Source organism: Bufo gargarizans, chromosome 1 (assembly GCF_014858855.1).
Source record: "Bufo gargarizans isolate SCDJY-AF-19 chromosome 1, ASM1485885v1, whole genome shotgun sequence".
NCBI lineage: Eukaryota > Metazoa > Chordata > Amphibia > Anura > Bufonidae > Bufo > Bufo gargarizans.
In genome coordinates, this window is record NC_058080.1 from 433,527,670 (window position 1) to 433,554,505 (window position 26,836).

The 26,836-nt window shown below is 42.3% G+C and overlaps 1 protein-coding gene across 5 annotated transcripts in view; it reads left to right on the plus strand.

The window, feature by feature from the left end:
* JAK2 (Janus kinase 2) overlaps positions 1-26,836 on the plus strand; it is a 327,031-nt gene that overhangs the window by 172,885 nt on the left and 127,310 nt on the right. For all 5 annotated transcript variants that reach the window (XM_044272134.1, XM_044272099.1, XM_044272108.1 and 2 more), the window contains exon 3: positions 21,570-21,693. In XM_044272134.1, the coding sequence (XP_044128069.1) occupies positions 21,570-21,693 (124 nt within the window). The remainder of the gene's footprint in view (positions 1-21,569; positions 21,694-26,836) is intronic.

A 26,836-nucleotide genomic window follows, 5' to 3' on the forward strand; every position in this document is an offset into this window, starting at 1 on the left:
TCAAGTGCACGCGGGAGATTTAAAGAGGACCTTTCACCGATTATGACAATGTGAACTAAGTATACAGACATGAAGAGTGGCGCCCGGGGATCTCACTGCACTTACTATTATCCCTGGACGCCGCTCCGTTCTCCCGCTATGCCCTCCGGTATCTTCGGTCACAAAGTTATGGTAGGCGGAGTCTTCCCTTGTTCTGCTGTAGCGCTGGCCAATCACAGCGCAGCCCTATCACAGAAGTCAACTACCTAAAATTTAACTTTTAATCAAAAATCAGCTAAAAGATACACATATATGATCCCTCACTTGGGGATTGATAGACAAACAGAAGACATACACAGAAAAAATAGAGCCATGTTAAGGACCAGGTCAAGGAGGGCCAATCTCGTGATATGGTGGGGCCAGACACACATGGGTCACTAAATGTATCCCTGTGATGTCCCTGTGTTATTCTCAGCCCGGAGATGATCCCTGATGGTGAGAACACTCCGTCCCCGTGCCTAACCTAATTGTCCTTGGAAAGCCCTAATCTCAGAGAAAGACCCATATGGATGTCCAGGTCCTGAGATATCCGCTATACAAACAAGTAATGTCCTGTCGGACAATCCAGAAAGATATCTGGATGAAAAAACAGAGTCACAACTTATACAGATGCCTACAAAGTGGCGCTCTGAAACAGGGTCTCGACGCGTTTCCCCTCAACTATATGGTTCATTAGGAGACCAGTAACATTATGATAGGTTATGATAAACACACAATGTATAGAAAATAAGTTGCTTTGTAGATCAAATGGCAACTGGTTTTTCAAAACAGTGACCGCACCAGGACTTAATCCATATAAATGGTCAGACCAACCAAAATAAAGAAAAACCAAAATAACTGGGGCACCTCCATGCGGCACCGCACTGTCTGAATTAAAACAGAACAACTAACATCGCATAGAAGGACCATTGATAATGATAAGGTACCTTATCATTATCAATGGTCCTTCTATGCGATGTTAGTTGTTCTGTTTTAATTCAGACAGTGCGGTGCCGCATGGAGGTGCCCCAGTTATTTTGGTTTTTCTTTATTTTGGTTGGTCTGACCATTTATATGGATTAAGTCCTGGTGCGGTCACTGTTTTGAAAAACCAGTTGCCATTTGATCTACAAAGCAACTTATTTTCTATACATTGTGTGTTTATCATAACCTATCATAATGTTACTGGTCTCCTAATGAACCATATAGTTGAGGGGAAACGCGTCGAGACCCTGTTTCAGAGCGCCACTTTGTAGGCATCTGTATAAGTTGTGACTCTGTTTTTTCATCCAGATATCTTTCTGGATTGTCCGATAGGACATTACTTGTTTGTATAGCGGATATCTCAGGACCTGGACATCCATATGGGTCTTTCTCTGAGATTAGGGCTTTCCAAGGACAATTAGGTTAGGCACGGGGACGGAGTGTTCCCACCATCAGGGATCATCTCCGGGCTGAGAATAACACAGGGACATCACAGGGATACATTTAGTGACCCATGTGTGTCTGGCCCCACCATATCACGAGATTGGCCCTCCTTGACCTGGTCCTTAACATGGCTCTATTTTTTCTGTGCATGTCTTCTGTTTGTCTATCAATCCCCAAGTGAGGGATTATATATGTGTATCTTTTAGCTGATTTTTGATTAAAAGTTAAATTTTAGGTAGTTGACTTCTGTGATAGTGTTCGTAATTACAACTACCAATTCAGTATTTATATAGGTTTAAAACAATCACAGCGCAGAGCTCACAGCCTGGGAGGTTATTTTCTCCCAGGCTGTGAGCTCTGCAATGCGATTGACCAGCGCTACAGCAGAACAAGGGCAGACTCCGCCTACCATAACTTAGTGACTGAAATCTCTGCCTACTATAACTTAGTGAGCAAAGATACCGGAGGGCGCCCAGGGATAATAGTAAAGCCCTGCATTAAAGTCTGTGTTGGTGGCGTCCTTTGCTCACAGGACATTCTTTTTGGAGGAAGAGAGCTCTTCGACTGCCAGAGAGGTCCAGTGTCATGGAGGAGGACAAATTGGCAGAAGATATTGAATCCACTCCTACCCCCACCCCGGTACCTGAGTAAATGGGTGAGTCTAATAGATTAATGGGGGTCATATTCTTATGGTATTTCTTTTGTTTTAATATTATAGGTTAGGCCAAAAAAAGCAGTGTCTAAAAGAAGGAACATGGAATGTGCCTTATTTAAGGCTGCTTTCCCATGAGATTGGAACAAGAGAGTGTATCAGTCTTGTATTGACAGGACTGTGGCTGAAGAGTCGCCTTCCTTTTACAAATGTTTGCAAGCCTTAGTGAAATCGGAAGTTAGTTCTTCTATAGCCAACAAAAAAGCTACGCCAGTTAAGTGCCGTAGACACGGCCGCCACAGTTCCCCTTTAATTCAGGATTCTTCAGCTTCCGAGGAGGAAAAATCTGTAAAATATTCTGATGTTTCCTTGAGCTCCTCTTCTGATGAAGAAATAGAAGGAGGAAGACCGTGTTTTCCTGTTGAAGATGTAGATAGGCTAAGGAAAGCGATAAGATCTACTATGGGGATTGAAGAAGCTAAGGAGCCTAGGTCTATGCAGGACATTATGTTCGGTGGATTGGAATCCAGAAAGCATAAAACCTTCCCAATTCACAAGAATGTTTGATAAAAGGAGAATGGAAAAGACCAAATAGAAGAGTTTTTATCACCAAAAATCTTAAGAGAAATTATTCCTTGAAGAGGATGCTTCCGCAACGTGGAATAAAGCTCCAAAAATAGTTGTCGCGATCTCTAAGGTGTCCAGGAAGGTAGTGTTACCATTTGAGGACAAAGGAGTCTTAAAAGATCCCTTAGACAAAAAGGAAGAAGCATTTCTTAAGAGGGCATGGGAAGCATCTACTTCCTCCTTTTAGGCCAGGAATTGCTTCTACTTGTGCGGCAAGATCTATGATTGTTTGGCTTTCTGAACTTGAGAATCAGATTTGCAATAGGGTTCCTAGGGAGGACATTCTTGCCTCTCTGCAGACTATTAAGAAGTCGGCGGATTTTCTAGCTGATGCTTCAGCAGACTCTGTCAGATTAGCTGCAAGATCCTCTGCGTTATCTAATTCATCTCTTAGGGCCCTGTGGTTAAAGAACTGGAAGGGAGATCTTCCCTCTAAACAGAAGCTATGTGCAGTTCCATGTGAAGGAGAATTTTTGATTGGATCAGCGTTAGATGAATTACTTGAAAAAGCAGTAGATAACAAGAAAAAATTTCCGGGTTTATTTTATTTCTCTTCTTTTGCGGGTAGAACAAATCGTTCCTTTCGTCCCTTCAAAGGGAATAGGGATAAAGATAAAAGAGAAAGAGAAAATAGATTCAGAAACCAAAGAAAAGGGAGAGGTTTCTTCTTTAATCAATCTGGAGGTGATAAAAAGAAGTCAGACCCCCAATGACACCAGGAATCAAGTAGGGGAAAGGTTAAAAAAAAAAAATTCTTCCTGCCTGGGCCCAGATTTCCAACAACACCTGGGTCCTGGATATCATCAAATCAGGTCCAAAGCTAGATTTTCGTTCTCATCCTCCAGACAAATTTCTGATGACAAAGATACACACATCAAAAGCAGGAGCTTCAGCCATGGAGGAAGTAGTCCTAAAATTGTTAAACAAAGGTGTTCTAATTCCAGTACCGCTTGAAGAGGAAGGAAAAGGTTTTTACTCCCATTTATTTCTGGTGAAAAAGCCGGATGGCTCTTACAGAACCATTTTAAACTAAAAAAAAAATTAAATCTGTACCTAAATCTAAACAAGTTCAAAATGAAATCAATAAAATCAGTGGTAAACCTGCTTTTCCCGTCTTGTTTAATGTCTTAGATCTAAAAGATGCATACTACCACGTACTAGTTTGCAAGGAACATCAGAGGTTTCTAAGAGTGGCAGTAGAGATAAAAGGAAAGATATTAGACCTACAGTTCCAGGCCATATCCATGGCTCCTCGAGTATTTGCAAAGATTGTAGCCGAGATGAGCGCCCATATAAGAGAACAGGACATTCTTTTTGCTCCTTATTTAGATGATTTTTTGATTATAGAAAAATCGGAAGAGAAATGCAGACTGGGCAGTGTCGGTGGTTTTTCAGATTTTGGCAGAATTAGGATGGATATTGAACAGAGAAAAATCTCGACCTTCCCCATCTCAGACTCGGGTATTTCTGGGTCTTATTTTGGACTCAAGGGTCCAGAGGTCTTTTTTAACAGAACAAAAGATTCAGAAGGTACTTTCCTTGATTTCGAGCTTATTTCACCATCAGGTGATTTCTCTAAAGGGGGGGGGGGGAATGTTGATCCTGGGGTCCCTGTCAGCCTGCATCCCAGCTGTAGGATGGGCTCAATTTCATACAAGGACTCTCCAATGGGAGATTCTCTCCTTTTGGGAGAAGGGAAGAATTCCATTGGAAGAAAAATTAAAGATCTAGGAGCAGACCCCCCAGAGTCTGACTTTGCGGTTAAAAAAGAAGGACTCTAAATCAGGACCTCTCTTGAAAGCTGGAAAATCTAGTTTGCCTAACAACAGATGCAAGCCCATCAGGTTGGGGGGGGGGCCTCACGTTCAGGGATGCTACCTTCAGGGCAGTTGGGAAGAAAGAGAGAGAAAGAGAGCTCTTCGAACCTCAAGGAATTAACGGCGGTACGGAAAGCCCTATCTGCAGCTCTCCCGAGAGTGAGAGGGTCAAATATAAGGGTAATGTTGGATAACAAAACAACAGTATCCTATATCAACAGACAAGGGGGCACAAGAAGCTGGAGTCTAATAATAGAAGCCCAGAAGTTACTAATTATCGCAGAAGAAAACTTCCTATCAATTTCAGTGCGCATTCCCGGTCACCAGGCAGAGTGGAGTTTAATCTAAAGGGTTTTCAAACAGATTTCAGTTCTGTGGGGTTGTCCAGCAATAGACCTTTTCACTATAGTCAACAACAAAAAGGTGCGATTTGAACCTAGTATTAGGTGCTTTGACTAAGCCTCCCTTTGAGCCCTTAGAAGAAATTTCTGTTAGGTGCTTAACCTTTAAGCTATGTCTGTTAGTAGCCATTTCTTCCGCTCGAAGAGTTAATTAGATCCAGGCCATTTCGGCTAATCCTCTGTATACCAACATTTTGGAACACAGGGTTCTAATAAAACCAGATCCTGCCATCCTTCCAAAAGTAGTTTGAAAAATTTCACATACCTCAGAACATTGTTCTCCCGGCATTTTTTACAGGATCCCAAAAAATAGGGAGGAAGAGACACTCCATTGTTTTAGATGTTAGGAGGGCCGTGATTCATTATCTTGCACGCACTAAAGAATGGAGGAAGTCCTCCTCTCTGTTTATTCTCTTCCAGGGAATCAACAGAGGGAAAGCAGCTACAAAATCTTCAATTGCAAGGTGGATCACGTCCGCTATTTATTTGGCCTACACTTCCTCTGGTCTCCTGGCTCCAGAGGGAGTTAAAGCACATTCTACCAGAGCAGTAGCATCCTCCTGGGTGGAGAGGGGTAATGCCTCTATTGAGGACATCTGTAAAGCGGCAACGTGGTCTTCTCCTTCCACCTTTTTCAGACATTACACTACGTGCAGAATTATTAGGCAAATGAGTATTTTGACCACATCATCCTCTTTATGCATGTTGTCTTACTCCAAGCTGTATAGGCTCGAAAGCCTACTACCAATTAAGCATATTAGGTGATGTGCATCTCTGTAATGAGAAGGGGTGTGGTCTAATGACATCAACACCCTATATCAGGTGTGCATAATTATTAGGCAACTTCCTTTCCATTGGGTCAAAAGAAGGACTTGACAGGCTCAGAAAAGTCAAAAATAGTGAGATATCTTGCAGAGGGATGCAGCACTCTTAAAATTGCAAAGCTTCTGAAGCGTGATCATCGAACAATCAAGCGTTTCATTCAAAATAGTCAACAGGGTCGCAAGAAGCGTGTGAAAAAACCAAGGCGCAAAATAACTGCCCATGAACTGAGAAAAGTCAAGCGTGCAGCTGCCAAGATGCCACTTGCCACCAGTTTGGCCATATTTCAGAGCTGCAACATCACTGGAGTGCCCAAAAGCACAAGGTGTGCAATACTCAGAGACATGGCCAAGGTAAGAAAGGCTGAAAGACGACCACCACTGAACAAGACACACAAGCTGAAACGTCAAGACTGGGCCAAGAAATATCTCAAGACTGATTTTTCTAAGGTTTTATGGACTGATGAAATGAGAGTGAGTCTTGATGGGCCAGATGGCTGGATTGGTAAAGGCCAGAGAGCTCCAGTCCGACTCAGACGCCAGCAAGGTGGAGGTGGAGTACTAGTTTGGGCTGGTATCATCAAAGATGAGCTTGTGGGGCCTTTTTGGGTTGAGGATGGAGTCAAGCTCAACTCCCAGTCCTACTGCCAGTTTCTGGAAGACACCTTCTTCAAGCAGTGGTACAGGAAGAAGTCTGCAAGGTAAGAAAAACATGATTTTCATGCAGGACAATGCTCCATCACACGCGTCCAAGTACTCCACAACGTGGCTGGCAAGAAAGGGTATAAAAGAAGAAAATCTAATGACATGGCCTCCTTGTTCACCTGATCTGAACCCCATTGAGAACCTGTGGTCCATCATCAAATGTGAGATTTACAAGGAGGGAAAACAGTACACCTCTCTGAACAGTGTCTGGGAGGCTGTGGTTGCTGCTGCACGCAATGTTGATGGTGAACAGATCAAAACACTGACAGAATCCATGGATGGCAGGCTTTTGAGTGTCCTTGCAAAGAAAGGTGGCTATATTGGTCACTGATTTGTTTTTGTTTTGTTTTTAAATGTCAGAAATGTATATTTGTGAATGTTGAGATGTTATATTGGTTTCACTGCTAAAAATAAATAATTGAAATGGGTATATATTTGTTTTTTGTTAAGTTGCCTAATAATTATGTACAGTAATAGTCACCTGCACACACAGATATCCCCCTAAAATAGCTAAAACTAAAAACAAACTAAAAACTACTTCCAAAAATATTCAGCTTTGATATTAATGAGTTTTTTGGGTTCATTGAGAACATGGTTGTTGTTCAATAATAAAATTAATCCTCAAAAATACAACTTGCCTAATAATTCTGCACTCCCTGTATAGGCTTGATCTCTCTTCTCCTGCAGATCTGACCTTTGGGAAGAAAGTACTTTCTTTTGTCATCCCACGCTAAGTCTTCTCTGTGAATTCGCTCTCTACGTGCTGTCCTGGGTGTACGGGAAAAATAAAGATTACTTCAGGAACCCAGGACAGCACCCTTATTTCCCTCCCTTTCTGGTTTTGGGTGTGCATAAAAAAAAAAAAAACATTTCTATAGAAACTGTGGTAATGGTTCTTATTGGAGAGTATAATTAGGAAATGTTATATGGTTATAATTGTCAGAATTTCTCTCATGCTTGGATACTCACACTGAGGTGGAGGAGAGTCTACGCCTTTTTTATTGTGCAGGTTTCCTGTCTCAGAGGGCGGATCCTCTCTCTCTCTACGTGCTGTCCTGGGTTCTGGAAAATCCAATTGCCTTAAGTAATCTTCATTATTCACTCCTGCTGTATGCTAATCAATGGTTTGAAGTCAAAGTTGCTGCACCCAAATGCTCTTTTTCACCTTCAGTTGCTGAACTCTAGCACAGACAAGGAAAGTATGATGTTGCCTGTGCTAGGGAACAAAAGAGAAAGGGGCAGGATTTCGATAACCTTAACTTCAGGCAAGACTATGCCAACCTCCTTGACTTTAAACCTCTAATTTACATTCAGCAGGAGCAGTAAATAAAGATAATCTTCGCTGTATTCAGAAGAATGATATAAGAACACCATTGGGAGACAACATGAGCCAACTGTTAGGCCTCTTTCACACGGGCGTCCTGGATTTGCTCTGGATGAATCGCGTGTGCAATGTGGGAAAACCACGAGAGTAGGCACGCAATTGCAGTCAGTTTTGACTGTGATTGTGTTCCAATGTTCATTTTTTCTTCGAGCGAGTGCAATGTGTTTTGCACGCACGTGAGAAAAAACTGAATGTGGTACCCAGACCCGAACCTTGATTTCTTTACTGAAATTCGGGGTTGGGTTAGGTGTTCTAGTCATTTTATTATTTTCCCTTATAACATGGTTATGAAGCAAAATATTAGCATTCCTAATACAGAATGCTTACTAAAATGTTGCTTGAGGGGCTAAAAAAAATAAATATTAAATCACCACTTCCTCTTGTTCGCGCAGCAGGCATAGTCTTCTTTCTTCATCTTGCACCTGCAAAAGGACCTTTTGATGACGTGGTGAGCGCGGTGACATCAGTGCAGATCTTGCTGAATGAAGATAGACCCATTCATTTCTATGGGGCCTGCGTTGCTTGAAAAACGCACAATATAGAACATGCTGCGATTTTCACGCAACGCACAATGATGCGTGAAAATCACCGCTCATCTGAATAGTCCCAATGAAGTGAATGGGTCCGGATTTAGTGCGGGTGCAATACGTTCTCACCTCCCCTGTCCCTTAAACTATGAACAGTGATCAGCAGGGTTTTCTAGTGGTAATAGATAATCAGTTCTCAACTCTCCTGTGTTCTTCCCTGCACCTTATACTATCAACAGTGATAAGCAGGGTTTTCTAGTGGTAATAGATAATCAGTTCTCAACTCTCCTGTGTTCTTCCCTGCACCTTATACTATCAACAGTGATAAGCAGGGTTTTCTAGTGGTAATAGATAATCAGTTCTCAACTCTCCTGTGTTCTTCCCTGCACCTTATACTATCAACAGTGATAAGCAGGGTTTTCTAGTGGTAATAGATAATCAGTTCTCAACTCTCCTGTGTTCTTCCCTGCACCTTATACTATCAACAGTGATAAGCAGGGTGTTCTAGTGGTAATAGATAATCAGTTCTCATCTCTCCTGTGTTCTTCCCTGCACCTTATACTATCAACAGTGATAAGCAGGGTGTTCTAGTGGTAATAGATAATCAGTTCTCAACTCTCCTGTGTTCTTCCCTGCACCTTATACTATCAACAGTGATAAGCAGGGTTTTCTAGTGGTAATAGATAATCAGTTCTCAACTCTCCTGTGTTCTTCCCTGCACCTTATACTATCAACAGTGATAAGCAGGGTTTTCTAGTGGTAATAGATAATCAGTTCTCATCTCTCCTGTGTTCTTCCCTGCACCTTATACTGTAAACAGTGATAAGCAGGGTTTTCTAGTGATGATAGAAAATGAGTTCTCATCTCTGCTGTGTTCTCCTCTTTCTCTTGTACTCTGTATCTTCATGATGCTCAATTGCCCTTAGTTACAGTACCAGAAACTGTGCTGCAATTGCTCAGTAGTGATGACCAGAGGAGGACATTCACTACTGGGCATATCTGCAGTCATCCCAGAACTGCTAGACAGAACAGGAAGACAGCATTAAAGGCGTTGTCTGGGAATAAGTTACTTTTCACAGCTACCCGCAGCCTGCCTCTGCTATGGAAAGATTCATACTTATTAATTCCTGCCAGCTCCAGTGTGTCCTTCTTCTGGTCAGTGGCTTGTTAAATTTGTCTGGCACAAGCATGAATATCTGCTCTACTTCTGTCAGAAACTGCCTTCAGTGGTGTTGTATCTTTGGTGGACACGTCACTGCCGAATTCAAAAGAAGTAAACAGGCCACGGACCTGAAGATCACGCAGGAGCCAGTGTGCTGGACCAGAGCTACAGATAGCAGGTAAGTAGGAATCTTTTCATAGAGGAGGAAGGCTGCAAGCATATATGAAAAGTTATTTAGTCCCAGACAACCCTTGTCAAGCAATGAATATTACAGCTGCACTTTTTAAATGTTTCTTTTATTCCCATTTAGACTTGCACATGATTCTCTGTATTTCCTAGACATACATGTATAGCTTTTCTGACATTTTGTGAAGACAAATTCATAGATGTCTTAAAATTATTAAGTGTATGACATTGTTTTCCAGCTATTAAATGCATAGTTCAGTATAAATTCACTTTAAGGAATTTAGAATATTTCAGGCATTTCAGAGATTGTATTCAAATAAAGGTGGTTTAAATAGTCACTGTTCTATTATACAATTTCATTTAGCAGAGCATGGTGTAACTAGGACATTTGTAAAACACTTCATTTAAAAAAAAAAATGCCTGGATCCACCTGAATCCACATCTTGAGCATGATAAAACCTCTGCTTCTAAACATCAGAGGAGCCTCCTGCCTTTTTTTGTGTGACTTGGGGCTGTTTCACACGAGCGGATGCCGTGCGTGACATCCGCTCCGTGGAAGAGTGCCAAGACCCGATGCAGACTGCAGAGGCACGGAGCAGTAACATGACTGATAGTTGTCACTGTGATTTTCGTAGTAAATAGGTCACAGAGAGGCACAGAGCATTATCAGTCATGTTAATGCTCCGTGCCTCTGCAGTCTGCATCGGGTCTTGGCACTCTTCCACGGAGCGGATGTCACGCACGGCATCCGCTCGTGTGAAACCGCCCTTATTCTTCCTTATCAGCTTTCTGAGAACTTCCATAGAACTAAACAAACATAGTGGGAAGTAAGGGAAATTAGGTCACTGCATACGGTGCTGGCAGACTAGAGACACCCTCTGCTTCTGAGTAAAATGCATCTAGCTGTGCAGTTGAAACAGGGATGGCTGAAAAAAAACTTTAGGGAAGCCTAAATGATTGTTCCTCTGCAGTTATGATTGTACAAGGAAGCACAGCCATTATGCAAACTTTTTTTGTTGTTGAAAACTCAGCTACAGAACTTTTGCTGACCGACTCCACAGCCTTGGTGTAGAGGCCGATTTTGTGCTGGGAGGTTCTTTTTAAATATTTCTTCAATAGAACCAGCAAAGTTTACTCTGTGGTCACGAAGAGTAGGAGTACTGATCTTTATGATATACAACTGATGACTACAGTCCCAGAAACATGTCCACAAATACAACAAACCTAATGTTTTCCTGCATATTAGATTTTTTTTTTCCATTTACTTTTCAGTGGGGAGTGTAGAGGAACCACTAGTTAATGCTTAGTTTTAGTTATATAAGGTTTTTCTCCATAGGAATGTATTAGTGCTGGATCCGGCATTCAAAATACCGCAAGGACTGATGCGCAGACCGAAAAAAAAAAATGACAGATCCGTTTTTCCGGATGACACCGGAAAGATGGATCCGGCATTTCAATGCATTTGTAAGACTGATCAGGATCCTGATCAGTCTTACTATTGCCATCAGTTTGCATATGTTTTGATGGATCCGGCAGGCAGTTCCGGCGACGGAACTGCCTGCCGGAATCCTCTGCCGCAAGTGTGAAAGTACCCTTAAACTTTACTAGAAATGTGTGTGTTTTATTGACTATACTCCTCATTATAACATACATTAATTGTAGGCAGCCACAGCTCCTTCCTCACTGTGCCACCACATAAGTGTGAGCTGCAGGAAAACAGTCCACCACACTTTGGGAATTTTCGAGCATTTCAGCAGGACAGTACTGTGAGTACCGAATCGGCAGCCGCGCTTTCCTCCTTTGTTACCCACCCCTAAGGGGGAAGTGATGTTTTCTGTAACCTTTTGGCACTGGTGCAGGGGAATGAACAAAGGAACGGTTATCAATTAACAGCACCCAGTTTTGATTTGTCAATGTGCAGGATCCTGTCGTATCATTAACCTGGGCAAGGCAAACATCCAGCCACCTTCCTCTGCAGACGAGACTGCATAGTCCAACATCTAGCCAATTTTGTAACTTTTTTTGGTGTTTGGGGTGTTGGAGGCAAAATACAAAGTGGTTTTTATATTTGTTTTTCGATATTTAGCTGTTGTGTTGTTGATGCTCAATGCAACTATACGTTGTTGTTGTTGCATAGCTGGCCTGGCTTGAAGCAGTAGTCCCTGCTGACAGCACTGTGTTTCCATGGCAACTGTAATGTGGCGTACTCTGAGTTCAGTTATTGAATTGCTGGGAACTTAATCAGACAGTTCAGAAGCAAATCACTAAAATAGGCAGCTGTCCTTGTCTGTCTGGTTCAAGCTCAATCTAATGCAGAGGTGCATAGTCTACCGGGCAGGAGCTACGTGTGTGGACCCCAACCATCAAAGCACAGACATGCCTGTTTGGGTCCCTGAAGTTAAAAAAAGGCACTGCTTTTTGTCCAAAGAACGGAGTGCTGTCATTAACTGGCAGCTTGGTTCTCTCTTTTTTTTTTTTCCCTGCGCTGATCATAAATATAACTGCAGGTCTTAGAACAGAGTGCCCTCTGGTGGTTGCTCACATGAATCTAGCCTAAAAAGAGGCGTGGCAAGTAATAAATGCTCAACAGGCACTACTGGGGGGAAGACAGTGTGTCCCTGCCATTGTTTATCGGCGTATTGTGTTGCCAGCGCAATTTATGAGGCCCTGTGGAATTCTGTGGGTTTTATTTTATCTGATTAAAGAAGCAATTTCGGCAAAGCGATTATGCATGATACTCGTTCTTTGCCACACTCTGAATTCCTGTGTCATGCACCATCCCCTCTGACCCTGCCATGTAAATCTATACATTTCTTACTTTTCTGCTCACATGACCAAGTTTAAAAATAAAATGTGGGTCGAAACTGAAAAAAGACAGTTCTTCCACCATAGGTTTTGGAGCTTTTTTTTTAAGGCATTTACTGCGTACTAAAAATGACGTGACAAACTTAGGGTTCTTTCACACTAGCGTTGTTAGAATCAGGCAGGCAGTTCTGGCAACGAAACTGCCTGCCGGATCCGACAAGCTGTATACAAACGGATAGATTTTTTTTCCGGATCCATTAGACGTATCCAGTGATGTATCAATCCGTATCATCCGGAATAACGGATCCGGAATTTACATTTTTTCAAAGATCAAAAGTGAAACCGGAAAACCGGATCCGGCGATGCGTCAATTTCCAGAACACTTGGTACCGGATCCGGCATTAATACATCTCTACGGAAAATAATGCCGATCTGGCAAGTGTGGTATTATTCTGGGATTTTACATAGGCCGAAAAAGACATCCTTCCATCTAGTTAGGCCTGTTATCCTGCAAGTTGATCCAGAGGAAGGCAAAAATAGACTCTGGGGGTAGAAGGCAATTTTCCACACTTAAGGCCCGGCTTTCACACAGGCGAGATTTCCGCGCGGGTGCAATATGTGAGGTGAACGTTCAATTCTATGGGGCTTTGCACATGAGCGTTGGTTTTCACTCATCACTTGTGAGCTGCGTGAAAATCGCAGCATGTTCTATATTCTGCGTTTTTCCTGCAACGCAGGCCCCATAGAAGTGAATGGGGCTGCGTGAAAACTGCAAGCATCCGAAAGCAAGTGCGGAAGCTGTGCGATTTTCACGCATGGTTGCTAGGAGACGATCGGGATGGAGACCCGATCATTATTATGTTAATCCACTTGCTCGCGCAGCCCGGCTTCTCTTCTGTCTTCATCTTTGCTGTGCACAGGAATAGGACCTTTGATGACGTCACTGCACTCATCACATGATCCATCACCATGGTGATGGATCATGTGATGGACCATGTGATGAACGCAGTGATGCTCCTCAAAGAAGAAGACAGAAGAGAACGCATTACAATGTTTTGCACTCGCGCAGAAAAATTGCGCATTTTCCCGCAACGCATCCGGACACGCTCGTCTGCAAGGGGCCTAAGGGGAAAAAAAATTCCTTCCCGACTCCAGTCAGGCAATCAGATAACTCCCTGGATCAACGACCCCTCTCTAGTAACTATAGCCTGTAATATTATTACACTCCAGAAATACATCCAGGCCCCTCTTGAACTCTTTTAGTGAACTCACCATCACCACCTCCTCAGGCAGAGAGTTCCATAGTCTCACTGCTCTTACCGTAAAGAATCCTCTTCTATGTTTGTGTACAAACCTTCTTTCCTCTAGATGCAGGGGATCTCCCCTCGTCACAGTCACCGTCCTGGGGATAATTAGATGATGGGATAGATCTCTGTACTGACCCCTGATATATTTATACATAGTAATTAGATCTCCTCTCAGTCGTCTTTTTTCTAAAGTGAATAACCCTAATTTTGATAATCTTTCAGGGTACTGTAGTCCCCCCATTCCAGTTATTGCTTTAGTTGCCCTCCTCTGTACCCTCTCCAGCTCTATGTCTGCCTTGTTCACAGGAGCCCAGAACTGTACACAGTACTCCATGTGTGGTCTGACTAATGATTTGTAAAGTGGCAGGGCTATGTTCTCATCACGGGCATCTATGCCCCTTTTGATGCAACCCATTATCTTATTGGGCTTGGCAGCAGCTGCCTGACACTGGTTTTTGCAGCTTAGTTTGCTGTTTATTAAAATTCCTAGGTCCTTTTCCATGTCAGTGTTACCAAGTGTTTTACCATTTAGTATGTACGGGTGACTTGCAAGCTGCAGTATTTTGTCCGGTCAAATACCGTACAAGGGACGGACCGGAAGACATCCTGATGCATACTGAACGGATTGCTTTCCATTCAGAATGCATTAGGACAAAACTGATGTCATTTTTTCCAGGATTGAGACCCTTTACCGTATTTCAATACCAGTAAAGACTAAGGCTAGTGAGAAAGTACCCTTATTCTGCTGATCAGTATGATACCAAATGATATAGTTATGTAAATAAGTAAAAAAAGGTTTAAAAAATTATTTGCATCATCATATTTTGACTGTCATAACTCTTTTTTCATCTACAGAACTGTGTGAGGCCTAGTTTTTGCCAACGTTTTTAAAAGTACCATTTTGGGGTACATACGACCGTTTGATCATGTTTTTTTTAGGGAAGCGTCTGTCTAAACTGAACTTAATTCTATCTAGTGGGAGGATTACAGGACTATATTCCAGATTCAAGTAGTAACCACACTTTTTCCTAGCAATGAATTAATTAAAGTATTCTAATGTTATGTCCCCTGTTATTTTTTCCCTTTTTATATTATAACTTTTAGTTGTTTTAGCATTTTGTCTCTCTTTTATAAGTATTGTTCTTATTTCTATTAAATCATAAAACATATGTTTAGTCATTGAAAGCACTAAAATAATCTATAGTCTTTCAAAGATTGTTTAACCCAGGGGTCTCTAACTTGGCCGGATATATGGGCTGAACATTCGAAAAATATGATGAATTAAAAATTATTCTTAATAGAAAATTGGACCACATACTTCTTACTTGCAATGACGTCTCCTCTCATGTAGATGTTCTCTTTCCTTATATTCTACATTTAGACCAGACCATCCTTTCAGCTATGTCTTGTCTCTGAAGAGTTTGGCACACAGATATCTTAGGTTCCTTACTTTACCATCATCTTCCCCTTCATGGTGGACAAACATTGTCACACTGTTGCCCACCTTGCTGCCCACATACCCAATACTGCAAAAATATGTGTCTTATAGATAATCCCCCCCCCCCCATAATAGAGCTCACAGACTTCCCTCAATAGGAATAGTGCCCCGTACATTACCCCCAATAGTGATAATGCTCCCCAAGAGTAGCAGTGCCCTCCATTTTGTGCTCAATAATAATGCCCCCACGGTACTCCCAATTGTCGTATTCAGGAGAACCTCTGAACATATCCCAAGCGTTTGCAGGCACCACATACGAACACAGAGTATGCAAAAATAATGCTTTACTAAACAAAGGGCACAAGACAAAAACACAATCAGAATCAACCTGCACATAAGGGTAGGGAACAGTGCAGACCTAGTCTCACTCGACCACTGTCCCTGCGTGCGTGGACGAGCTATCCTAAAGAACAGTCCCCTACTGGTCGACAATCCCTATGCTGGCTAAGTGTAGGAACCTAGTCCAGCACCTGCAGTTAGAATTGCATAGACCTGCCAGACCCCAGGCTCACAAAACAGACCCAAATCAAGGTCACATGCAAACCAGATCAAAGACACAGAATCGGGATTGGAATCAAGATCAAGGTATAAACTGAAACCCATGTGGATAAGAATACACTCTAGAACCATGGCATTCACAGACAGAACAGAAAAGCACTTTCAATCCATATACAGTCCTCTCTCTAGATACATTATATACCCTCCTTCAGTCCTCCCTGTATATACATTACATACCGTCTTCCCTCTATATACATTATTTACCCTCCTCCAGTCCTCCCTCTGTATACATTGTATACCCTACTCCACTTCTCCTTCTATGTACGTTGTACAGCCTCCTCCACTCCTCTATCAATATACATAATATACCCTCCACGCCTCCCTCTATATACATTATATACTCTCCTTCAGTCCTCCCTTTAATGTATATGTGCACCTCCTCTATATACAGACAGAAAAAAAAAAAGAGATTATAATTGGTAATTGTACATAAAGTTTAAATAAGCAAAATATTTTTTTTTTGCCATAATTGCCCAGCCCAGAGCTGAAGCCGGACATATCCCCTTTTTCACCCAGGCAGCCGCTCTAAGATGAGCATAAGAGTATTTTTTGCTCCGATGTTCTCCCTTGCTGGGTCTCATAGGCAAACTATCAGTGTATTACTATGTGTAATACACTGATAGTCAATGCAGTACAATACAGATGTATTGTGCTGCATTGAAACAGGGATCAGACCCATAATTTGGACAAAAATCTAAAATATTAACAGTGAAATAAGTGTTTTTAACAATAAAAAAAATTGTTTCAATTAAAAGCCCCTTTCCCATAAAAAGAGACATATAAAATTGTAAAAAAAATTGATTAAAAAAAAAAACAGATGTATTAGGTATCACTGCTCTATAAAAATGTCTCATGATCCACCCCATATGGTCAACATTGTAAAAAATTAATAATAAAAACTGTGCTAAAAGCCATTTTTTTGGTCACCTTTTATCACAAAAAGTGTAATACCAAGTGATCAAAAAGTAGTATGTAACCTAAAATAGTACCAATCAAACAGTCATCTCACCCCGCAAAAAATGAGCCCCTACCTAAGACAATCGCCCAAAAAATAAAAAAACTATGGCTCTCAGACATGGATACACTATATAACATGATTTATTTATTTTTTTAAATGATTCTATTGTGTTAAATGTAAATTATTATAATTTTTTCGAAAGTAGACATACTCTGTATCTCCGCGTCCTGCTCTATAAAAATACCACATGGTCAACATCGTAAAAAAATAATAATAAAAACCGTGTCAAAAAAGCAATTTTTTTTGTCCCCTTACATCACATAAAGTGTAATGCCAAGCGATCAAAAAGTCATATGCACCCCAAAATCATACCAATCAAACCGTCATCTCTTCCCGCAAAAAATGAGACCCTACCTAAGAAAATTGCCCAAAAAAAAAACTATGGATTTCAGAATATGGAGACACTAAAAAATCATCTTTTTCAAAAATGCTTTATTATGTGAAACTGAAACAAACCACCAGAAAAGGTCATAGTCATATTTGGTATTGTCGCGTCCGTAACAACCTGGACTATAAAAATACCACATGATCTAACCTGTCAGATGAACATTGTAGAAAACAAAAAATAAAACCAGTGCCAAAACAGCTATTTTTTGTTACCTTTCCTCTCAAAAAGTGTAATATAGAGGAACCAAAAATCATATGTACCCTAAAATAGTACCAACAAAACTGTCAGCTTATCCCATAGTTTCCAAAATTGAGTTTTTTGGGAGTTTCTACTATAGGGGTGCATCAGGGGATCTTCAAATGTGACATGGCAACTTAAAATTATTCCTTTTCTTCTGCACCTTGCCGTGTGCCTGTACAGCAGTTTACGGCCACATATGGGGTGTTTCTGTAAACTACAGAATCAGGGCAATAAATCTTGAGTTTTGTTTGGCTGTTAACCCTTTCTTTGTTACTGGAAAAAAAATTGATTAAAATGGAAAATCTGACCAAAATCTGCCCATTCCTATAATTCTTGTGGAACACCTAAAGGGTTAAGAAAGTTAGTAAAATCAGTTTTGAATACCTTGAGGGGGGTAGTTTCTAAAATGTGGCCATTTATGGGTGGTTTCTATTATGTAGCCTCACAAAGTGACTTCAGACCTGAACTGGTCCTTAAAAAGTGGGTTTTGGAAATTTTCTGAAAAAGTTCAAGATTTGCTTCTAAACTTCTAAGCCTTCTAACGTCCCAAAAGAAAGAAAATGTCATTTACAAATATATCCAAACATGAATTAGACATATGGGAAATACAAAGTAATAACTATTTTGGGAGGTATCACTATCTGTTTTAAAAGCAGAAATTTTTTTTTTTAAATTGTGAATTTTTCCATATTTTTGGTAAATTTTGTATTTTTTTTTTATAAATAAAAATGAAATATTTTGACTCAAATTTACCACTGTCATGAAGTACAATATGTGACGAGAAAACATTCTCAGAATGGCCTGGATAAGTAAAAGCGTTTTAAAGTTATCATCACATAAAGTGACACTGGTCAGATTTGCAAAAAATGGCCTGGTCCTTAAGGTGAAAAATGGCAGGGTCCTGAAGGGGTTAACACATACTGTGAATGCCATAATGGGAAAAATCTAAATGCCCAAACTTCACTTTCCCAAAAATCGACAGGTTGGCCCGCAAAAAAATAATAGCTCTCAGGTGCTCCATAGACGGTAATATAAATATTTTAAGTATCAATATGATATTGCAAATAACTTTTTGTTATCAGAAGTGTTTTATAAAGGGGTTTACCCCATGATTAATGTAAAAAAATGAAAATCATACACCATGTAGTAAATGACAACCTCTTTCTAACAAAGCTAGAACCAGCCCTGTACCTCACATGTATCCAGAGACGTCCCCTTTAATTGCTGTAATTGTTCTGCTAGGTTTACTTCAAGGTGCACTTTAGGGGACGTGTCCTTTCTCAGAGGGCGCGTCCTGTCTGCTGCAGCAGGTGGCAGTAGAAGGATGGAACGGAGCATGTGCCTCCATCTCAGTGAGTAGGACAGAGAAGTTAGAAAAGGAGCAAATAGCAGGTGGCTCTATACAGATACATTTTATTGAATAACTTACTGGCTATAATACATTTTTAATTAGATGCAATTACAAAAGTATTCAGATCCACATGCTATTTTGCCAACTGTAAATATTACTTGTGGCACAGTATAAATTTGGTATAGTCGTTATCATGCGGAGCCACAGAATAAAGGAAATGTGTCATTTTTGCCACACGTTTAATGCTGTAAAAAACAAAACCCATAAAAGTGATGAAATTGCATGAATCATTCTTTCATTAAATGATGCCATTAGAAAGTAGAATTTGTCCCGCAAAGCTGGAAAATATCTAACCTTTGAAGGCAGGAAGTAAAAAATGAAAAAGCAAAAACAGAATATGGCTGCGTTGGGAAGAGATTAATGCATAAAACAAAAAGAAAAACTGCTTTAGTTGTTTGGGGTTTTTTCTTTACTTTTTTTGTAAAGTTTTGTAGAAAAAGGATCAAGTTAAGACAGAAAGAGCCTGTTGTGCAGCACCTGCTGATTTCCAGCTATTGATAAGATATTGCCCTGCAACTTTTATTTCCGTCTGTAAGGGTGCAGAGCGTAGGTTTCAACACGGAACCGGTTTGTTGTGATGTATCTGTTTAATAAGAAGGAGTTGTTTGAATCTGATTTTAGAGGGATATTCTCTGCCCTGCCCTTATACAAAAAAAAAAATCTGGTTTTAGTTTGTGCCCTTATTTTTCATTCATTGGTGAGTGTTCATGTTTGCATGATTAGTGTGTATATGTGTGTGTATGTATGTGTGTGTGTGTGTGTGTGTGTGTGTGTATATATATGTATATGAACAGAAGAATCATACCTTACCTGCACATTTTCATGTGTTGTCTCATATGTGTAAATGTTTGTGTGTATTTATTTCCTTTTAATGGAAGGATCTGAATCAACAAAGAAGTAGTTGTACATATCGGGGGGGGGGGGGGGGGGGTTCATACGTCAGTCTATTAGAAAATGCCAGTATTGCTAGGTCATCAATATCAGATTGATGCAGATCTGACTCCTGCCACCCCTGCTGATCAGTTGTTTGAAGAGAATATCAATATCCGAAGCTGAACAACCCCTTAATACATTTGGAGCATCTCCTGGCAGCCTGTGTACCATAATCTAAGCCAGCTGGAGTAGACTTGCCCTATAATTTACACCAGCTTCTGACATAAACTATAATAAATCCTTTGTGCCATGAAAGATCATGCAGCCTTTGACTAGAGCATTCCAAGGCATTGAAATGTTTCCCCTTAAACTAATCTGATGAAGCTGTAGCGGTATGTTTACGATCACTCATGTCTAAGGTAGACCTCCATCTCAGAGTCAAATCTCCTGCAGTTTGAAGCAGATTATCTTCAAAAATTGCCCTGTATTTGCTTTCATCTCTCTTTCCTTCAGTCCTGAATAAATTAAAAGCAGCCCCACGGCATGATGCTGCTGCCACCATGTTTCTCTGTGTAAAGGTTGCGATGGGAAACGTTGGGGTTGTGCCACATATAACATTTCAAAAGGTGGCCATTGAACATTCTTCCATGTGTTTAGGGTGTCTGCCACTTGCTGTTTGGGGAACATGTTTTCTGAGGCCACTTTTCCATAAAGCCTCACTTTGTGGAGTGTGCAGCTTATTGTGATCCTAGGGACACATACATTCATCTCTACTGTGGATTTTGGAGCTCTTTCAATGTTATCGTTGGCGTCTTTGTTAAATGTCTGCTTAATGGCCTCTTTGTCCAGACTGAGTTTTGGTGGGCAGGTTTGTAGTTGTGCCATATTAATTTTGCTAAAATGGATCTGACAACTTGTAACACAATTTTTACAATTTTGTCAGTTCCGTGACATGAAAGCTAAATTAAAATCGATTTTAATTCCAGGTTGTAATGCATAAAAACAAGAAAAACACATAGAGGGTGAATACTTTCTCTAGGCATTCTATATCTTCCCCTTTGCTCCCTATTAACAGGCCCTTTTTTTCTCAACTGTACCGGGCTGTGCGGGTCCCAGTGTTAAGACCCCCAGCAATCATGCATTTATCATCTCTCTTGTGTATAGCTGACAAATGTTTTTCATGGGTCAACCCTTTTAAGTGATCTTTTGTATAAATCAATAGTACAAGTGAATACATAAAACTTTGTAATATATCTTATCAGAGAAAAGTGGCTAATTTTCCACTTCTCTTTTATCTCCCCCTCCTAAGCTAGCATTCTGAGAGAAATGGACTTTCAGCTTAATTAAGCATAATATTACATGCTGCCCATAAAAGTGTATGGAAATTGGATGAGGAGTGAGCTGGTAATCCCTCCCTTCGACTTGTAGAATATATTGGGAGGGGTCAGTTAAAGAGGTAATAAGTGGAAGATGCCATTTTCTCGGATAAGATATATTATACATTTGTTTTATTCACCTGTTCTATTGATTTATGTACACTAGTGGCCTTTTAAGTATCTGTGGCATTTTGGCCTCTGTCCCAAATTGCATTTTTCAATTGTCACAGCCATAGTCCGGCACTGTACTGCCATATATTGGAAAGTAGATAACTGCTCTGTCAATGTGATTTATCATCCTGAATTTATACAGTGTGTTTTTTTTTTTTTTTTTTTTACTAAAAAGTTCTGTTTTGCTTGTTTCCAGGGGTGACTCCTGTATATTATACCCTGTTTGCTTTGATGAATGAGGCTGACCAAATATGGTATCCTCCTAATCATACATTTATTGTGGATGAGACAAGCAAGCAGCTAGTGAAATTTCGACTAAGGTGAGCTTTTTGTCCGTTTGTTTGAATTTGAAGTATCACGAGGACCTGAGATTTAAAAAAAAATTTGCATGTTTCTATATACCAGACTATACTTACTGGGAATTTGTAATCACAAAATAGTATAACTCACACTCCTACTATGGCCTTTTTTAATATGCCATTTTTATGTGGCTACCCATTATTGAAATATGTCAGTTTTCACACTGGTCTCTAGAGCAGTCACAGTAGCTGCCTCTTGTTCTCTTGTCAGCTTTGCTGCATTGGCTTAGAAAGAGCAAACAAAGAGCAGGGGTTTTGTACTGCTGGAGGCCTACATATTTTAAAATAAAAACACTCTTTCCCCTGTCTCCCCATCACTCCTTGTAGACAGTAATAGTCTGCTATGTTTCTCTGTTAATTAACTATCACCATGCTGTTACACCAGGCGGTAACAGATTTTTAAAGATGCCCTTATATAAACGCTCTGTTGCTGCACTATGTATTAAAAGGATTGTCTCATCATAGACAATGGGGGAATATTGCTAGGATATGCTCCCATTATCTTATAGGTGCGGGTCCCACCGCTGGGACCCACACCTAATATAGAGAACAGAGCCCCGCAAGGTGGTGGCTGGAGGACTCTGGTCCGGCCACCACCAAGCCGGCTCCCCAAAGAAGTGAATGGGAGCATACCGCGCATGCGTGGCCCCCGCTTCAATTCATTTCTAGGGTGCCGAAGGAAATAGCCGAGCCAGTGCTCGGCTATTTTCGCCAGCCCCATAGAAAATGAAAAGAGGGCGGTTGCGCATGCGCAGTGCGCCCTCCTTCACTTGCGGGGTTCCGTTCTTGATATAGGTGCGGGTCCAAGCAGTGGGACCTAGGGTTGGGCGATATACCGGTATCACGATATACCACAGTATTAAGAAAAAAAGGCAATATGGCGATATCGCTGTTTCCTAAATACCGCGGTATTTTGTGATGTCATAGAAGCGGTCATGTGCGCTGACCACTTCTAAATCTGCGGCCGCCCGCCCCAGCATGAACCTATACTGGACATTTGCTGAGTACTTGTGGCACCTGATGGGTTAATTGGGCGGATCACAGCGTCCTCTCAGAGGTCGGGTGCCGGGAATGTTCTTCAGTCTCTGCATTGGGGGCAGTGCGCCGTGCGCCCCCCCTCCCCCCCCCATCCCCAGTATTAATCATTGGAGGCCACAGTGTCGTCCCCCCATCATTGGTGGCAGTGGGCAGTTCCGATCGGAGTCCCAGCAGTGTAATGCTGGGGCTCCGATCGGTTACTCCGGCAGCCAGGACGCTACTGAAGTCCTGGCTGCCATGGTATGTTAGTGAGCAGCATTATATGGGCCGTGGCCGCCGGGCGCTCCTTCTTCTCATAGGTCTGTGCGGCGCATTGCTAATGCTATAAGCATTAGCAATGGGCCGCACAGACAGAAGAAGGAGCGCCCGGCGGGACTGCACCTATAAGACAATGGGGGGCATATCCTAGCGATATGCCCCCATTGTCCATGATGAGAGAACCCCTTTAAATCAAGTGTGTGTGTGCTGTCTGCCAATCACTCAGTCCGGTGTCAACACCTAGGTGTGATTGACATGCTCAAACGCTGTACGTAACAGCCTGTTCTCATTAGCTATAATGCTATGATGTTAGTTTAGAGACCTAAATTGTGACAGGTTTCCTATTCTGGTTAGGACTAGGGTTGGACGATATCAGAAATATTCCCACCATAACGATATTAAGAAATTTATTGCGATAACAATATATATCGCGATAAATGCCCATTTAGAAGAAAAAAACACTTGGGGCCACAAGGAGACATTATACCGTATGGTGGCAGCCACAAGGAGACGTTACACTGTATGGGGGCAGCCAGGCAGCCACAAGGAGACGTTAATCGTTATACTTTTATATGTCATTTTTCACCATTTCGGGTATCTGAAGTGCGCCCCCCCCCAGTATTAATCATTGGTGGCAGTGGCCACATGGTCCCCCTCCCCCCCATCATTGGTGTCAGTGGGCAGTGCGCCCCCTCCAGTATTAATCATTGGTGGCAGTGGCCACAGGGTCCCCCTCCCATCATTGGTGTCAGTGGGCAGTTCTGATCGGAGTCCCAGCAGTGTAATGCTGGGGCTCCGATCGGTTACCATGGCAGCCAGGACGCTACTGAAGTCCTGGCTGCCATGGTATGTTAGTGAGCAGCATTATACTCGCGTGCGCCGTGGCCGCTGGGCGTTCCTTCTTCTGTCTGTGCGGCGCATTGCTAATGCTTATAGCATTAGCAATGCACCGCACAGACCTATGAGAAGAAGGAGCGCCCGGCGGCCACGGCGCACGTGAGTATAATGCTGCTCACTAACATACCATGACAGCCAGAACTTCAGTAGTGTCCTGGCTGCCATGGTAACCGATCGGAGCCCCAGCATTACACTGCTGGGACTCCGATCGGAACTGCCCACTGAAACCAATGATGGGAGGGGGACCCTGTTCAAAATTGTTTTGTCTCACTCCCATTTCTTCTTGTTGCATGTTGAAGCTCTACTTGGAACCTTGTTAAGATCCAGCCATGCTAAATATGATTTTTTTTGCCATTTTTCAAGTGGTCTTAAACTTTTGATCAGGACTGTATATGCACGACAACTTTCTGTATGAAGAAACTGCACTTTTCTTCAGGGGGGAAATGGTGTGTGTGTGTGTGTGTGTGGGGGGGGGGGGGGGGAGTCATCATGGGGATTATAACATAGCTTAGAGTAAGAGAAAGAAGGGTGCAATCTTAAAGGGGTTGTCCGGATTCAAAGTTTTTTTTTTTTTTAAGTGTACTCACTGATTCTAGGTCCCCCCATATGTTTTAAGGTATTTTCACTATTTCTACACTGCTCCAATGCTCCCCCACGCACTGTTTACATCTCTGTTTATTTTCGTCTAATTTCCTGCCTCTCTGCACGATGTGCGACATCACGTACTTTCATACAACTCTCATCTCCGCCCCCTCATTGTTATTCCGCCTCCTGCCGCACATCGCCACGTCCTCCATGTATCCACCCCCCTTAAATCATATTCTGCCTCCTGCCGCACATTTTCCTCCCCCTCAGTAACTCCCCTAAACTCCTCCTGGCCCAAACGTGATTAGATCCGAGTATTGCTTCTATCTCCAGCCTTCCCATTTGCCTGTATTGCAGGTGTTTTACTATGCTAATTGGCATAGTTCCCTTGCCTCCTTCATTGTGAACAACACGCTCTGCCCGGTGACGTCAACAGACCGGAGGGGCGTGGCTTAGCTAGATCTGTTGCCGCCGAGGTACCACCCTACCGAGTGCTCTGCATAATGCCTGCGGCTGATGGTGATGTCTCCGGGCTTCTTGCGAAGCGGAAGAAGCGGCTTAGCTCTGCAGAAGGGACACAGTACGTCACTGAATGTGAGAAAAAGACTCACTTCTGGCTGTGAATTTTGTGGAATGAATACGGGGCATCAGAAAAGTATGGAAAAGGAAGGACAGTCATGTAGGAGATATTTATGTCCTTGTTAAACAATTAAACCAATGTCCCCAATCCCGGACAACTTTAACAAGGTGGTATCTGATCAAAAGCTTGAATTGCAGGGAAAAAAGTACAGTGTACATAAAACAAGTCCTGAAGTTGGTAGACAATCCGGTCGGGAAGCAACTCATTCCTTTCTAAAATGAAACAGCCCGCTTAATTATAGATTCATGGATAGTCAGAAGTAGGGCTGCACGATATGGGAATTTTGTGCGATTGCGATTAGGGCCCTAAAAATTGCGATAACTATATGCGATGCAATATTTTAAGGGAATTGTGCTAGAGGTCTATTTGCTTGGATTTTCCCATATAAGCCGCTGACGCAGTTGGGTATGACATAGTTATGGGGGATCTGTGGATGACGCACTGTTATGTGGGGGATCTGTGGATGACGCTGTTATGTGGGGGATCTGTGGATGACGCTGTTATGTGGGGGATCTGTGGATGACGCTGTTATGTGGGGGATCTGTGGATGACGCTGTTATGTGGGGGATCTGTGGATGACGCTGTTATGTGGGGGATCTGTGGATGACGCTGTTATGTGGGGGATCTGTGGAGGACGCTGTTATGTGGGGGATCTGTGGAGGACGCTGTTATGTGGGGGATCTGTGGAGGACGCTGTTATGTGGGGGATCTGTGGAGGACGCTGTTATGTGGGGGATCTGTGGAGGACGCTGTTATGTGGGGGATCTGTGGAGGACGCTGTTATGTGGGGGATCTGTGGAGGACGCTGTTATGTGGGGGATCTGTGGAGGACGCTGTTATGTGGGGGAATCTGTGGAGGACGCTGTTATGTGGGGGAATCTGTGGAGGACGCTGTTATGTGGGGGAATCTGTGGAGGACGCTGTTATGTGGGGGAATCTGTGGAGGACGCTGTTATGTGGGGGAATCTGTGGAGGACGCTGTTATGTGGGGGAATCTGTGGAGGATGCTGTTATGTGGGGGATCTGTGGAGGACACTTATGGGGGACCTGTGGATGGCACTGTTATAGGGGATGTGTGCACATAGGGCCATGAGGGGGGCCAGCAGAAGACACACATATAGCATCTTATGCTGGTCCCCCTCATGGCCCTATGTGTCCCCTCATGTGTCCTAAACTGCGCACATAACTGGCTCCGTATGTAAAGTATTTTACTAGTGTGTGAAACAAGCTCTCTCCTATTGATAAAATGGCCAGCCTCTGTAGTCTGTACTCACTGTCACTATGAATGCACTGCAGCGAGCTGGCCGGCGCGTGACTAACGTCACTTAGTAACGCTCCTCCCACTTCAGGAAGCAGGAGCGTTACTAAGTGACGTCAGTCATGCGCTGGCCGGCCCGCTCGCTGCCGTTCGCTGCAGTGCATTCATCGTAATAGTGAGTACAGAGGCTGGCTATTTTATCAATAGGAGTCGGAGAGAGCTTGTTTCACACAGTAGTAAAATACTTTACACAAAAAGCCAGTTATGTGCGCGGAGCCCCTTCATATATAATCGCAGCATTTTCGGGTCTGCCAAATCGCCATATCGCATTTGGCGATTATCGCGATTCGATTATTTTTTCAATATATCGTGCAGCCCTAGTCAGAAGTATAGTATACAAAAGCCCCAGGTTTAGAAATCGCTTCCTG